The sequence below is a fragment of the Neofelis nebulosa genome, chromosome 13 (assembly GCF_028018385.1).
Source record: "Neofelis nebulosa isolate mNeoNeb1 chromosome 13, mNeoNeb1.pri, whole genome shotgun sequence".
NCBI classification, from domain to species: Eukaryota; Metazoa; Chordata; class Mammalia; order Carnivora; family Felidae; genus Neofelis; species Neofelis nebulosa.
In genome coordinates, this window is record NC_080794.1 from 8,406,436 (window position 1) to 8,420,393 (window position 13,958).

Consider the following 13,958-nt stretch of genomic DNA (forward strand, 5'->3'; position numbering starts at 1 on the left):
GACACGTGGGGTGGATATCCCAATTTAATGTACAGTTAAATCTTCCCTTTTGAAATTAATTGCCATGCTCTTGAAAAAACGGAAACTCTGTGCATCCCCAAACTTTCCAGGCAACGTGAAGCCCTCAAGTTTATCCTGTGTAGGGATACACATTTAGAGTAGAATATCTGCAATGCAGAACACTTTACTTAGGATCTTGTTAGAGTAAAATGAAAGACCTCCTCCCCCCACGTGGCCCACCAAGTATGAAAAGAATTCCTTGTTTTAACTCTTAGATTCAGATTCTCAAGACAGCCTCCTCTCACTTCTGTTATTTCCTGATTGTCCTGAGTACCGTTGACTTAAAATTCAAGTTGTTAGTTACCCAGCTTCATGTTGGGTCGTCTTCCAGCCACCAGTTGCTATTAAGATAGAAGGAAGTAGAATCTGGCCCCTTTGGAAGAACAGAATGTTCTGGTGATTATCTTTTCAATTTCTTTTTCATGCTTTTTTTTTTTTCTGTTTTTATTTTTGTTTTTTAATCCTCATTCTTTCTCCTTTTCAATCCTTTTCCCCCAGCCCATCATCCTCGCCTTAGCAATAAACACATCCTCAACAAACCCATCCTGACGAAGGAGTCTTCTTTACTACTGTTTTCTTAGGATTTAGGACTTAGTTTTTGGCACAGTGTCAGATTAAAGTTCATAGAAATTTGAGCTCCGGAATTTACTTGTTCCTGGTCTCCTGTATCCCAAATGCGATTAAAGATTTTCCAGTTGAGTGTCCTTCTCTTAAAGAACTTCCCTTCTCAATCAGTTCTTTATCTGCAGTGCGGATGCTGTGCCTTGGCACTCTTCTTAACTACCTTTTTTCACAAAAGCCAACCGTGCAAACTAATTTATAGTATGTAATCTTTTTGTAGGTCCTGCAATGATTTTTTAAATTTTTTTAATGATTTTTTTTAATATGATTTATGAATCATTCTGAAAAGTAGCCACATTCGTCTCAGTTAATGAAATTTGATCCAAAAAACAAAAATGAAGCTATGGTGAATTTTTAAAGCTCTTATGCACACAAATTAAATATTGAAATTTCTCAGGCACATTTAAGTGTATCCGAGATGAGTGGCAACTCAAGTTTACTCTTCTTTTTGGCGAGAGAGAAGAGAGAAAGCAAAATCAAGGCATTAAGGAAAAAAAACTTTTTGAGCTCGACATGGCTAACAGAAACAGAAATTCAGAGGGTAAAATGTGTTTGGGTTTTCTCCCCACTGTGTTCAAGTTTCTGAATAAAGAAGTGTTTGTGCAGAGGGAGTATTAAGAACCTTACTTTAAATTCACCCAGTTAGGGCACTTCCTTATTTCCACAGGATAAAGGGTGTGGGCAGAAAGTGAGGCTAGATCCATAGAAAGCCCAAGAAATTAAGGTATTGTTTTTTTTACCATGGCCGAGGTCACAGGCTCCTTTTTCAGATGGCTGTGACAGAGAAAATGCAAGAATTCTGTTAGAGGAGCAGAGTTGGGACCCTTTACATTTATTTTAATTGCCAGTTTTCATTGTCACTGCAAGGAAAACTTGTAGATGTCTTCTTTTGTCTTTAAATTTACTGCCTTTGCAACACATTGGAGGCTAATGGCCGTAGTAAGAATATGCATATGCCTTTTTCTGATTTTTGTATTCCATCTAGACCACAGTTCTCTCCATCAGCATTTTGCACAGAGGCATTTTTGTTAAAATGTGTGATGTAAATGCATAATGTAAAAAGGGAAGATATTTCCAGTTTAATTCCTTGAACTGTTAACGTATTTTGTGATGTGCAGAATTCCGTCTAGACGTAGCTTATGTGGGAAAGTCCCGTACGTGGATCCAGCCACTTGGCACAATATTCTTGAGAGTAATATTCTTAATGTAAAAGTGATGCCTGCAAGTGTACAAAAGCCGTACTTTTCTTTTGCTCGTTTGCTGGAAAGAGCATTGTTCTGATATCACAAAATATTACCTCAATTTCCTAAAAGTCATCCCAAACTTAATGTATCAGATTTTAGAAAATCTGTCTCAAATTGCTTTTATTTCTATTTGCAAAAGAACTTTTTTCAAGCAGCAGTCAGTTTGCTTCTTACACAAGAAGGAAGCTCTGCTTACAAATGTTACTAAAACTGTATATCCAGTTGTGGATATATTTTGCTCTCCCGTGTGTTTGCATATCATCCTGGTTATTACAGTTGATGTCACCTCCTGCGGATGCGTGAAGGAGGCACAGAAGGGCCACTTCAAAGCTCGGTGCATTCGGTCGATCAGTTCTTAACCTTTTGAACCATGGGGAAAACTCGGGTGTCTTTGCTTTGCTCATGGAAATTATCTTGTGACATAAGTGAACTTCTTTACTCCTGAGCAGAATGTTAATTTGCCAACCGAATATTACGGTCGTGGTCCTCCTGCTCATCCCAGGCTGGCTTCCTGCAATTTTTCACTTGGCATATTAATATTGTAACTTCTAGTCCCAGCAAGAAGCAACTATTTTTATTAGAGGCTCACCAATCTAACAATCTAACCAATTTTTTGTTTACTGAGTTTATACTCACTGTTGTCATCCGTGGCGAGCTTTTTTCTTACTGAAAGAAGATGCGGGGTTTTTATGTGACTCTATTCCACTTTTCCCGCTACGTGTCAAGAAGCTCGTAAAGCTACGCCAGCGTGTGTGTGGGCTGTCCTCGATAGATTTTTTTATTACGATTTGGGTACTTTTGAAAATCCCTTTTAAAAAATTGTCATACTGCTGAATGAAGTTAGCCTTGATATTTTGGATGGGTTTCTGTGTTCGCTTTCCTGGGATAACACGTTCAGTGATGTTATAGTGATGTGTTCTACATGTTGCTTTTTGGGTGGAAGATCTTGTAATGTTTCAAGTAAACAAAACATGTTCAACAACTCTTCATTTCTACAGATGGTGGCAGCAGAAGCAAGGCGGAACATTTTCCTTACGAGCAAGAAATCAAGTTCTTTGCTAAAGTACAGTATACACTCCATCTTGTTTTTCATTCCATGTGTTTGTCGACCGAATATACCCTTTAGATCTTTGCCTCTTTACGGAACGTACTGGTCTACCAGTGTGAGTTCTACTACAAGTAAATATTCTGTGGCACAGGAATAAGTGCATGAGTCATGTAGGATGAATTTGCGCCCAGAATACTCGGTCTTATTTTCACTCCCTGCTCTTCCTGCCGTAATTCACAAATCACTTCAATCTGTAGGAATCAAAGTTCTCCTTACTGGGCTTTATCAAATGACAAAGAGGAAAAATAATCTACTTCTTCAGTTCGGTTGTTAGGATTTAAAAATGTAAGAGCATTTCTTTTATAAAGGGGAAAAGAATTCGTTTATAAATTATAAATTCAAGAAGTTGTACATGATAAGAAGCTTTACTGTGTAAGCTTTATTGTGGGACCCTCGTCCTACTCGTTTACAGCAGAGGAAGCTGAGGATCAGAGAGGGTGAATTGTTTATATGTAAAGTCTACCCAAATATCGCTCTTCATTCCATTTAATACGAATTTATCAAGAGTTTGCCCTAGGCCGCGAACATTCATGACTTCCTTTCAGCCAGTCAGGAACATTCATGACTTCCTTTCAGACAGACTTCCTGTCTCCAGTCAGGAGACACAAAGTGTTGCAGATTCTCCTCATTGGGTCCATTCACTGGCATAGCATGTGCTGCGTGTGTCCAGTCTCTGTCAGGTGTTAGACTCCGTCCCGGGGATTCCTGTCGCGAAGACAGAATATGCCCTTGGGAAGCTTTCCTGTTCAAACGATGTTGCACTTAGCCTGAGGACGTAATGCTTTCTGTCAATTTATTTTCAAAGTCCTTGCATTTGCTGGTTCCTAGAGATCATTTGCAAAATGGCGTGTTGTTTTGATTGATTCATATTTGGCCTCCTTTATATGTTTTCAGATTTGTGCCCTTTACCGTAAGGGAGATTTCTCTTGTCTTTTCTTTCCACTCAGTATAGCATTCAAATTCCATATCAAGCATCCCAAGTTTATCCTGGGATGCATATTGTTAGTTATCTATCATGCTGCATTGTAATCCCCCCCTTGATAGCCAGTTATTACAAATGCTGTATTCATGGCCTCTAATAATACATTTAAAATACATTCTTGTATTGCCCTGTGTACCCCTAGTGATTTTGTTTGCAGACACCTAATGTGGTTTAATTTCCTCTGAGTCTGTAATCCATTCATTCACATATTTATTGAGTAGCTATTATGTGCCAATCAAAATCCAGGCAATGTCACAACTTTCAAGGAAGATCACAAAGAATTTGTATGTTGCTGTTATATATAAATATGCCATATACCACGTTGTAGGAAAAATGTAGTTAGACAGACTTGAGTCTAAATACTGATAATGCCAGTTATTTTTTTTTTCATTTATTTATTCAACAAATATTTATCTAGCGCTTGCTGTAGGTCCCATAAAGTCCTAAGTACTGGTGACCCAGGGGTAAACAAAGCAGAGCAAAGAGTTGTTCTAGAAGCCAGGAGAGCACAGTAATGGGAAACAGACCCAGAAATGTGTATTGTTCTTGTGTATTTTATCGACTCTTATGGAGAAAGACTGATTCAGAATCACACGTATTAAATGCAAAATTGCAAATGATGTTCTAAGAACAGAGAATATGGGGATTTTACCCAGTTGAGGAGATCAGTGGACGGTTATCTGATGAAGCACTGAGCTGAGGTCTGCAGGGAGAGTGGAGTGGACAGGTTACGGGGTGTGGGAAGAGCATTTCAGACATAGGGAATGGCATGTGCAGAGCCTTGTGATGTGAGCACACAGGGCAAAGAAGAGGAATTCGCCAAAGGGCAGCAGGATTAGCATGCGGGAAGGGCCAGGCGGCTCTGAGAGAGGCCAGGTGAGAACACTGTGGAGGTAGGTAAGCGGCAGTGTGACTTTGAGTAGGTCACTCACTTTCTGCACCTCAGTTTAATACCTGTAAAGCGGATGATGACGCTTGCCACACAGAGTAGTTACTAGGAGCAGTGAATTGACTGTGGAGTTGCAATTCTCACCCATAGCAGAGACTCAATAAATGGTAGTCGATGATTATTTTTTGAACCTATCGGACCCCGAACTACATTATATGAGAAGACTAAGAATATTTCATTTTTAGAAGGTATTGAAAATAATTCCAAACCGTTGAAAATTTGGTGTGTTCCCCATAATTACATCCTGTCTGACACACACACACGCATGCACACACACATACACCCTCCAACTTCCCCTCCCCCCCCCCCCCCCGCCCCCGCCGGGACTAGAGATAGCAGGGTAAGATTTGAGAGAGGCATACTCTAAAATCATGCCAACTGGCAGGGCTATGGATACTGGGGGACCTGCTGCAGGCGGACAGAAGTCTGGCTGCCCCAGAGTCTCTGTCCACCGTGTAGATCTGTTTTCTTTTCCTTTCTTTCAGGTTGTGCTTCCTTTAATTGATCAGTATTTCAAAAACCATCGTTTATACTTCTTATCTGCAGCAAGCAGACCCCTCTGTTCTGGAGGACATGCGTCAAACAAGGAGAAAGAAATGGTGACGAGGTAAAGAGCTACACAAAATAAAGACTGTTGTTGAGCGAAGTGTATTTGCATTTGAGGAAGAGCATCTGGGGACCTTGAGGTGGGAGCATGCAGTGTCTACCCAGCTTCCCTGACCCTTGGCCCCTTGGGATCAAACACGGAGGAGGATGCTCTCTACAAGTTAATACGTGTGTTCTAAACGTTGAGTTTTCTTCCATTTTGCTGCTAAATATAATGCTGAATAGAAGGAATAAGACCCCCATCACAGAATCCACAGAGTCATCACTGCATTAGTATTTGTGATAAATGGTGCTTTTTCTAAAAATTTTTTAATGTTTATTCATTCTTGCTAGAGAGAGAGCACGAGTAGGGGAGGGGCAGAGAGAGGGAGACACAGAATCCGAAGCAGGCTCCAGGCTCTGAGCTGTCAGCACAGAGCCCCATGTGGGGCTCAAACCCACAGAACCATGAAATCACGACCTAAGCCGAAATCAGACACTTAACCACTGAGCCACCCAGGTGCCCCAATAAATGGTGCTTTTAACATTACTTCCTCTAAAATTTCTGAGTCTACTATATTTGCCACAATTTTGAAAAATAAAGGAGTTTTTCTGGAGGGCAAAATCCCATTTACAGAAATCAAATTTTTCAACGTTTGTGTGTAAATAATGACCTATCTTGGAAGAAAATGACGTAAAAATATGTACCTTTCTGAAGATTTGCACCACTCAAGTTGGCAATTTAGCAATGCTTTCTCATTTCTGTTTAAACCCAAGTATTCCTCATAGATTTATTTGTGATTCTTCTGGGTATTTCAAGTCTGATTTTTCAAAATATGCCAAAATTTAGTATATATGTGATCGATTACAGAGCAAATCTGTTTCTGTATTATCAAATTACACAGGAGTCCATACGAAGCTTTTAGATTGTATTTGAAAGAAGTTTCTATAAAAATGAGTAACCGAGATAAAGCAGGCTACAAGCTTTCCTTGGACTTGACTTTAATGATATGTGATGTCATGTGATGTAAGATTGCAACCGCGTTAAAAATGGCCCCAAACTTCTTCAAATAATAGTCTTCCTGTGAAGTTGGTGTAACCGATTATAGTTAAAGTAACAGAGAATCCATCCAGTGACGCACTTTGTTTCCACCCTCTTGTTACCAGAAAGAAGCGGGTGAGGGGCTACTTTCCAAGGTAGGAATCTTCTCCTGACTTCGGAGTGGTCTTCTTTCTGCTTTCCCTGGGAAAGAGAGGCCCGGCTGTCTGCATTTCACTAGTGCCCTAATCGCTTCAGCGGCCCACCATCCCCGGTGGCCAGAAAATGCCAAGGCATCAAGTTACCTTTCAATGCAGTCTCCTCACCCCCGCCCCCGTCCCCCATCAGAGTAGGATTTTGTAACAGCAGCTCTGTTCCCAGAGTTGGTAACTTGGGTATCAGTCAATTGTGTAAACCAAGAGAAATACAATCAAAGAATATAGGAAAGAATACAAATAAAAGTATGCAAATTCTATTCCCCCCCCCCCCCCCGTCATGTTTGTATCTCCATTCCATTTTCATTCTTACTCTGAGAGCTGTTCACTGACCCCAGAGGTAACTAATTTTCCTTTGCCCACTGCCCCTCATAGAAGAAATTGGAAGAGCATCGCTATTCTGTGCGAGCCTCAGTTGATGTGGTTTGGGGGCCTGAGACGCCCCCTCTTTATTAAGGCCTCACCAGAAGGTTTTCTGTAATTTCATTTTCAGATTTGCTCCACCTAGGGCAACAAGGACCGGCACATTTTATTTCTCCCGTTACCATTTCCAAAAGAGAAATGGTCTCACATTCCAACATATAAGAATGAGACGCACGCTGATAGAAGTACCTTATTTCATCACAGCCCTTGAGTACCAAACATAGGTAGATTTTAACCTCGGAAAAATTCTGGGATGAAAAATGAAGAAAGTTAATGATAAAGAAATTACAGCACATGGAAAATGCTGTCTGGTCATTAACATTATGATGGATGCAAATATATCACATCTTAGGACAATGGTTACTTAAAAAGTAAAAAATATATATATATCTATTTAAATAATATGGATCAAGATCTTTAAAAAAACCTCTAAATTTGGATGTGTAGAAGAATATTGGTAGGGAAGAAACTTGATTTTAATAGTTGTTTCCCTTGGGTAGCATAGTAGAGATGTTTTTCTTACCATTTTTACATATTTTTAAAGTGGAAAAAGTCTTACTTTTCTGATCATAAATCTATGTCTTAAAACAACCCAAATCGCCGTCACACTAACAAAAACCAACTACAAATTTTTTAGACATGTTACAATGGGATCACTGAAATTTTATAAATGTGATTTCTTACCACTTCAGTTAAATATTACTTTGGCGGGTAAAATAGGTTAAAAAAAAAAAAAGGATCAAATACAAAGAAAAAAAACCCCACTGTCCCTGCTACTGTGACTAAGCAGTCATGCCTTCACACCCATGTTGAACACTGCAGGACTACTTTTAATTCGTATTTAACAGTTGCGTGTAGCAGTACGGCATGGGTCTAAATTAACCTCCACATTTAAGAATGGGTTGTCGCCATTAGATGTTTGGATACTTCTTGGCACTAGAAATCATATGTCGAGCATTTACTGTGTCTAAAGTCCGCACCATCATGTCTGTGGAAAAGAGTAAGGTGTGCCCTCTGCTCTCTGGGAGTGTAGCTGGTAGTACCTAAGTATGTGGGTAAAAATATAATTCTAGTAGAAGAAAGCCATGCAGTGCTGTGGGATTCAAGGACAAGGAAGACCACATTGGGTGGGTATGGACAGGCTAGAGATATACAGAAGACACGATAATTCAGAATTGACTTTCAAGAATCTGTAGGTTGTAGATTAAGAGGGGGGACTATTTTCTACGTGTCGATAACGTATAGAGTGTAGAACATAGCAATTTAGGGTAAGTGTGGGTGACGTAGATTCATTATAGAACCCTGTCATTGATATTGACCGCTGGAACAAGGCACCTTCTTCCTTTTTTCTTTTTGATTTTTATAATTAATCTTTTTTACTTAATTCATGAGCCCTATGAAGCCATTGGGATAAAGGGCAGTCTGGCCACAAAAGTGGGACTGAGAAGTGTGAGCTTGCTAAGAGGCCATGACAGCAATGCAGGCTGTCGTGAGGGAAGTGCTACCTTAAAGAGGTGGTTCTACCCACAGATCCATTCAGCACGCGTTTCTGAATGCCCGCCATGCCGTGTCCAAGGTGCCGTCCTAGGACTGAGGATGATAAACACACATATAACGATGCAGTTCCAATTAAGTGCAGCTTTTAAGAAGTGCAGCTGAGTACCTGCCTACATGTAGCGCTAACCACTTAACAAGTTGTGACGAGTGCAATGGAAACATATATGAAGTACTGGGAATACGGAGGAGATGTACGTGGAGAGAGGGGTTGGATGTGGGAAGCACGGACGAGAGAAAATCACAGACCTTGGCAGTGGGTCATATGGCAGGTCCCCACGGTGCTGGAGTTTCAGTGCCGAGTGGTTGGAACAATATTGCTGGCAACAGTAAAGAAAGAAATGACGGAGACCTGGTTTTGAGAAGAAGGGGTTCAGTTTGGTTAGGTAATTACTGAAGCGTGGGTACTGGCAGGTTAGTCAGCCGGAAATGGCATATTTGGAGATTATCTGTACCCATGTTATGCTCACAGTGCTGGAAGCAGATGAAGGGAGAGTAGACAGAGAAGCAAAAAGGTCTGAATTCCAAACCTTAGAGACTCATTACATCTGAAGGGTTTTCAGAAATGGTTCTTTGAAGAACACTGAGGATGATTTATTAGAGAAGAAGGGGAAACATATCGCCGTAAAACAGAACTGAGAGTTTCCCAGATTGAAGTAGTCAGTGATGCCAAGTACCATAGGCAGTTTCCAGGACCGAGATTGAAAAAGTATTATTTGACTTACTGATCAGCAAGCACCGAGAATTTCTAGCGAGTGTTTCTGTAGAGCAGTGAGGCATCAAAGCCAAGGAATTGTAGGTGCATTATGAATTCTTTTTCTTAATTATTTTACTGCTTATTTTTGAGAGAGAGTGTGTGCATGTGTGAGCAAGCGAGCGTGGTGGGGCAGAGAGAGACGGAGACACAGAATCCAAAGCGGGCTCCAGGCTCTGAGCCATCAGCACAGAGCAGAGCCCGATACAGGGCTCGGACTCACAGACCCTGAGGTCATGACCTGAGCCAAAGTTGGATGCTTGACCCACTGAGCCACCCAGGCGCCCCAATGAATTACAATTTCTTAAGAATGTTAGTAATGGAGGGATATACATACAGAAAGAGAAGACAGTATTATGGAGAATATTTTTAGAGAAACTATAGGCCAAAGCTTATAATAATAAAACCTTATAGTTGACATACAAACTCCACTCTAAAAGTGGATGATAGCACGGGAGGAGAAATAGATACAGTTTGTCCTTTGTGAGAACCTGGTTTTCTACATATCTACATATTTCTGTTTCTACATATCTACATATTTCTATTTCTACATATCGGCTACTGATTAGGAACAACCAAAGTTAAGAAGCATTGCTATTTTAAGAAGTCATTTTTTCAAACAGATTCTCAGACATTCACTATAATCCAACAGAATCGGACACAGAATAATGCTGTGTTTTTCATCGCAGGAAAATGTCCTAGGTCTGGATGAATTGGGTTCAAACATGATCCTAGCATTGCAAATTCAACATTATCTCAGAATGTTTCACACTGATACGACAGAGTCTCAGTTCGTAAGAAGTAAAACGAGATCACTCAAAACAGGTTGATCTACATATAGGGATCCAAAATACGTACAACTCTGACAAGCGCTCACTCTCTAGAGATGGAGACAGATCCTTGTTGAATTAGCATAAGGCTCAGTGGGTCAGAGCACCTGGAGAATGTTGCTTATTTTATTACCTCTTTTTTTGTTTACATTATAGCACAGAGACAAACAATGCAGCTCAGGAGGCTAATATCTCATTTTAAATACAATATCTGCTTGAATAGATCATTGTTTTAAAAACTTTTAGAACTGCTAGGAGACGACTCAAGACCTCAAATTCACTGAGAGATTTGCCGATGCATGTTCTCTCGGAAAAGCTGTACGATACCCTTTATAATTATTTTTCATTAATACATTATTTTCCCTTGTTACAGAAATGAGAGATGATAGCCAAAACTTACTGTTAAAAAAGTCAGTGTCACAGACGTGATTCTCCGTCTCCTTTCTCCAGTCCTGCCGTGAGCTCGTGACTCCATTTTTTTTCCATGGCATCGTCCATATCCCCGTCTTGGGGAGGGCATGTCTACACACTGCTGTTTATGGGAGAGCTTTGCAAGACTGAATGGGGCAGTCAGGATCTAGCTGGGACAGTCAAGCTGGGTGTGGGTGGTGCTGTACACATGGATCATCAAGGCTAGAGCTTTCATCAAGTTCTGGCTACACAGAGCCTCTATCTGAGAGCTCAGAAGTGTTTGGGTAGATGTGAAAATAGTATCATTTGCAATATGGAAGGTTACATGTCATGGTAGAGATTTGCACATGACCCCTAGGAGAGGCTGGAAGGAACCCTTTCAGCTTGGACTGGGAGTGGTGAAGGAGCACTGGGTGTTAGCAAAGGCTTGTTGGAGTAGACATGTCAGTTGCTGAATCCTGAGGGATGGATAGAAGGGAGTATAGCAGGGAAGGGAGTGAAGGGTATTCCTGAGAAGACCTGGAAGGAGCCCGCCAGACTGCAGCCTGGGGACAAGCCGGGACAATGGCAGGTCTTTCCCAGGTTCTCATGTGAGAGTTAGTACATATCAGTGCTGTCCTGCTGACTGCAGGCCACCCTTATTTGGGATCTCCCACTGCCGATCCCCAGGAACACAGTGGCCCAGAAACTTGCTCTGGAGGAGATAAGAAATAGGCTTAAGTCAAGCATTAGCATGAAGAACCCTTGAAGTTATTGCATCTGCAACATTTTTCTGAGTGATTATCAGTTGTTCAAATTCTATCTCTACCTCACTGTGTTCAAATTCACTGGATGCTTTGGTGTATATGGGAGGGGTATGCTCACGGTTGGAAAGAAGGAAAGTTCAAATGATAAACATACTAAACCTTAAAGTGACATTTCATGCCCCAAGTGCCATACTTCTGATTTTAAATAATAATCCATAACAACAACAAAAATTCTAGAATTTCAGTGGTACATTTGGGCAGATAAAATTTTAAGCGTTTTCCTTGTGCTATTTGAGTAGTCATATTCTTATGGGGTTCATATAGATTGCTTTTATATTAATTAGCTTTGCTTTCAAATTTTTTTTGGTTTCTTTACTTATAATATGTGCTTTTTTAACCATGTTTGTTAAAGATATGCACTCAAAGATTCTTTCTTTAATACCTCTACTCCACATTCTGCTCAGAAAATTGATTCTTTCTGCGTGACATCATGTTGCTTTTTTCCTGCTCATATATCAGCTGTTTATTTTTCTTTTTTTTCTTCTTTTTTTTTAAATTTTATTTTAATTTCTCCCTGTCTTTTCTATCTTCCCTCCCCCTTCCCCCCTTTCTCTTTTGTTTTTCTTTTGTCTTCAGCCTATTCTGCAAACTTGGAGTTCTTGTCAGGCATAGGATTTCACTATTTGGTAAGGAGACCCTTGCAACAAATACTAGCATGGCCATCACTTGGTTTTCTTTGCCAATTTTGCACTGTGTTGTGTGCTGCTATGTTGCATGAATGCATGTTTGCATGGCTGCATGCATGGTTGTCATAGGCCAAGATAAGGTCCTCGAGGTCGTTTGTAAGTAGCATTCTCTATGGTGAAATTGAAGACTGTAACTTTTTTATGCTGGTCCAAAGCACATTTGAAAATCAAAAGGTTGTGTTATGAAAGAGAAAATGAATGGACATGGCGGCTTCTGCCATCTTTTATTTCGGAGGGGTGAAGTGCAACTGGGCCCTTGAATTCATTTGTCTGTTTCTGATAGATTAAAGAATGAGCTGTCATAAATCAGAAAAAAAATTTTAACTGCACTTCTTCTTCTTCTTCTTCTTCTTCTTCTTTTTTTTTTAATGCTCTTGACTACAGATTTGCATGTTGACTGCATTCCAGACATTGGAGCTTCATGGTAGAGGCAGTGAGGCAAGGACCTCACGTGGCAGGAGTGACTTTTCTAGCATCACCCACCCCATAGTTAGCTTTTGTTTGTGTCTGAGAATTCGCGTGACTGAAGTCCACACACCGCGCACCTGCTTTTGGACAGCCATGCAGGGCAGTCACCCACATGCCACAGATTGTCCTTGCCGTGGGGCTTTAGGACTCCAGAGCAGCTGGCAGAATTTGTGTTTTCATTTCCTGCATCTGCTTTTGTAAAGCACAAAAGCAAACTTCAGCTCTGTGCACTGTCGGTTTTGAGACAGTGTTGGGGTGATTTTAGTAATGAAATATTTAGTGTACTGATACAGATGTAAGTTCAGTTCCATTCACAGGAAACGCTAAGGGTTAAGTCATTTCTATATAAGACACAGTGAATATTTTTTAAAGTTTACTTACTTATTTAGAGAGAGAGAGAGAGAGAGAGAGAGAGAGAGAGGGAGAATCCCAAGCAGGGTCTGCACAGTCAACACAAAGCCCAATGCAGGGCTCAAACTCAGGAATCGTGAGATCATGACCCGAGCTGAAACTAAGCGACGCCTAACCAACTGAGCCTCCCAGGCGCCCCTGTATTTCATTTAAATTGCCCAAGTTTTTGCATTCATATTTAAGTTGTGCCACATCATTGGGCAAAATCTCTTCAAAGTAATTTCTAGTTGGCTGATTTTTGTTTGACTTTTCCTCGACATAGAAAAATTTGTATGAACATTGTGCAGACAGAATTGTTAGAAACTCTTCAACTTTCTCGTAATAACAGTGGATTCAAGTGTCCTCCATTTGTCTTCCGAGAGTGCTGTCTTAGTCTGTATCGCTCTGATGGGGACCCCTTTTCTCAAGGGCAGTGTTTACATTCTTCCTGATGAGCATGGTAATATTTCCGTTGTGCTGTTTCTAAGTTCTTACTGTAAATTCTTGGCTTCTTAGTCTATATTTCACTATAATTTCTTTTAAAAATTTTCTGAGGTGTTCCATATATGGAGCAAAGTACACAAATCTTGAAGACAGCCTGATGACACAGTTTGTTGAAATTTTCCATCCACGCATACATGTCCATTTGCTCAGATCAAGACATAAAACATTTCCAGCACCCCAGAAGCCTCCCTTGTGCCATTTCCGGTTTATAACCTCTGCAAAGGCACTACATATAGACTTCTTTTACTGTGGATAAATTTTGCCTATTCTTTAATCTCCTATGTTTCTTAAGGGACTAGTAATTGAAGATAAATGCATTGATGAAACTT

The 13,958-nt window shown here is 40.4% G+C and overlaps 1 protein-coding gene across 4 annotated transcripts in view; it reads left to right on the forward strand.

Annotated features, from left to right (window-relative positions):
* Nucleotides 1-13,958, forward strand: part of RYR2 (ryanodine receptor 2) — a 768,107-nt gene that overhangs the window by 597,112 nt on the left and 157,037 nt on the right. For all 4 annotated transcript variants that reach the window (XM_058696266.1, XM_058696262.1, XM_058696264.1 and 1 more), the window contains 3 exons: nt 2,924-2,988; nt 5,450-5,571; nt 12,158-12,207. In XM_058696266.1, coding sequence (XP_058552249.1) covers nt 2,924-2,988; nt 5,450-5,571; nt 12,158-12,207 — 237 coding nt within the window. The remainder of the gene's footprint in view (nt 1-2,923; nt 2,989-5,449; nt 5,572-12,157; nt 12,208-13,958) is intronic.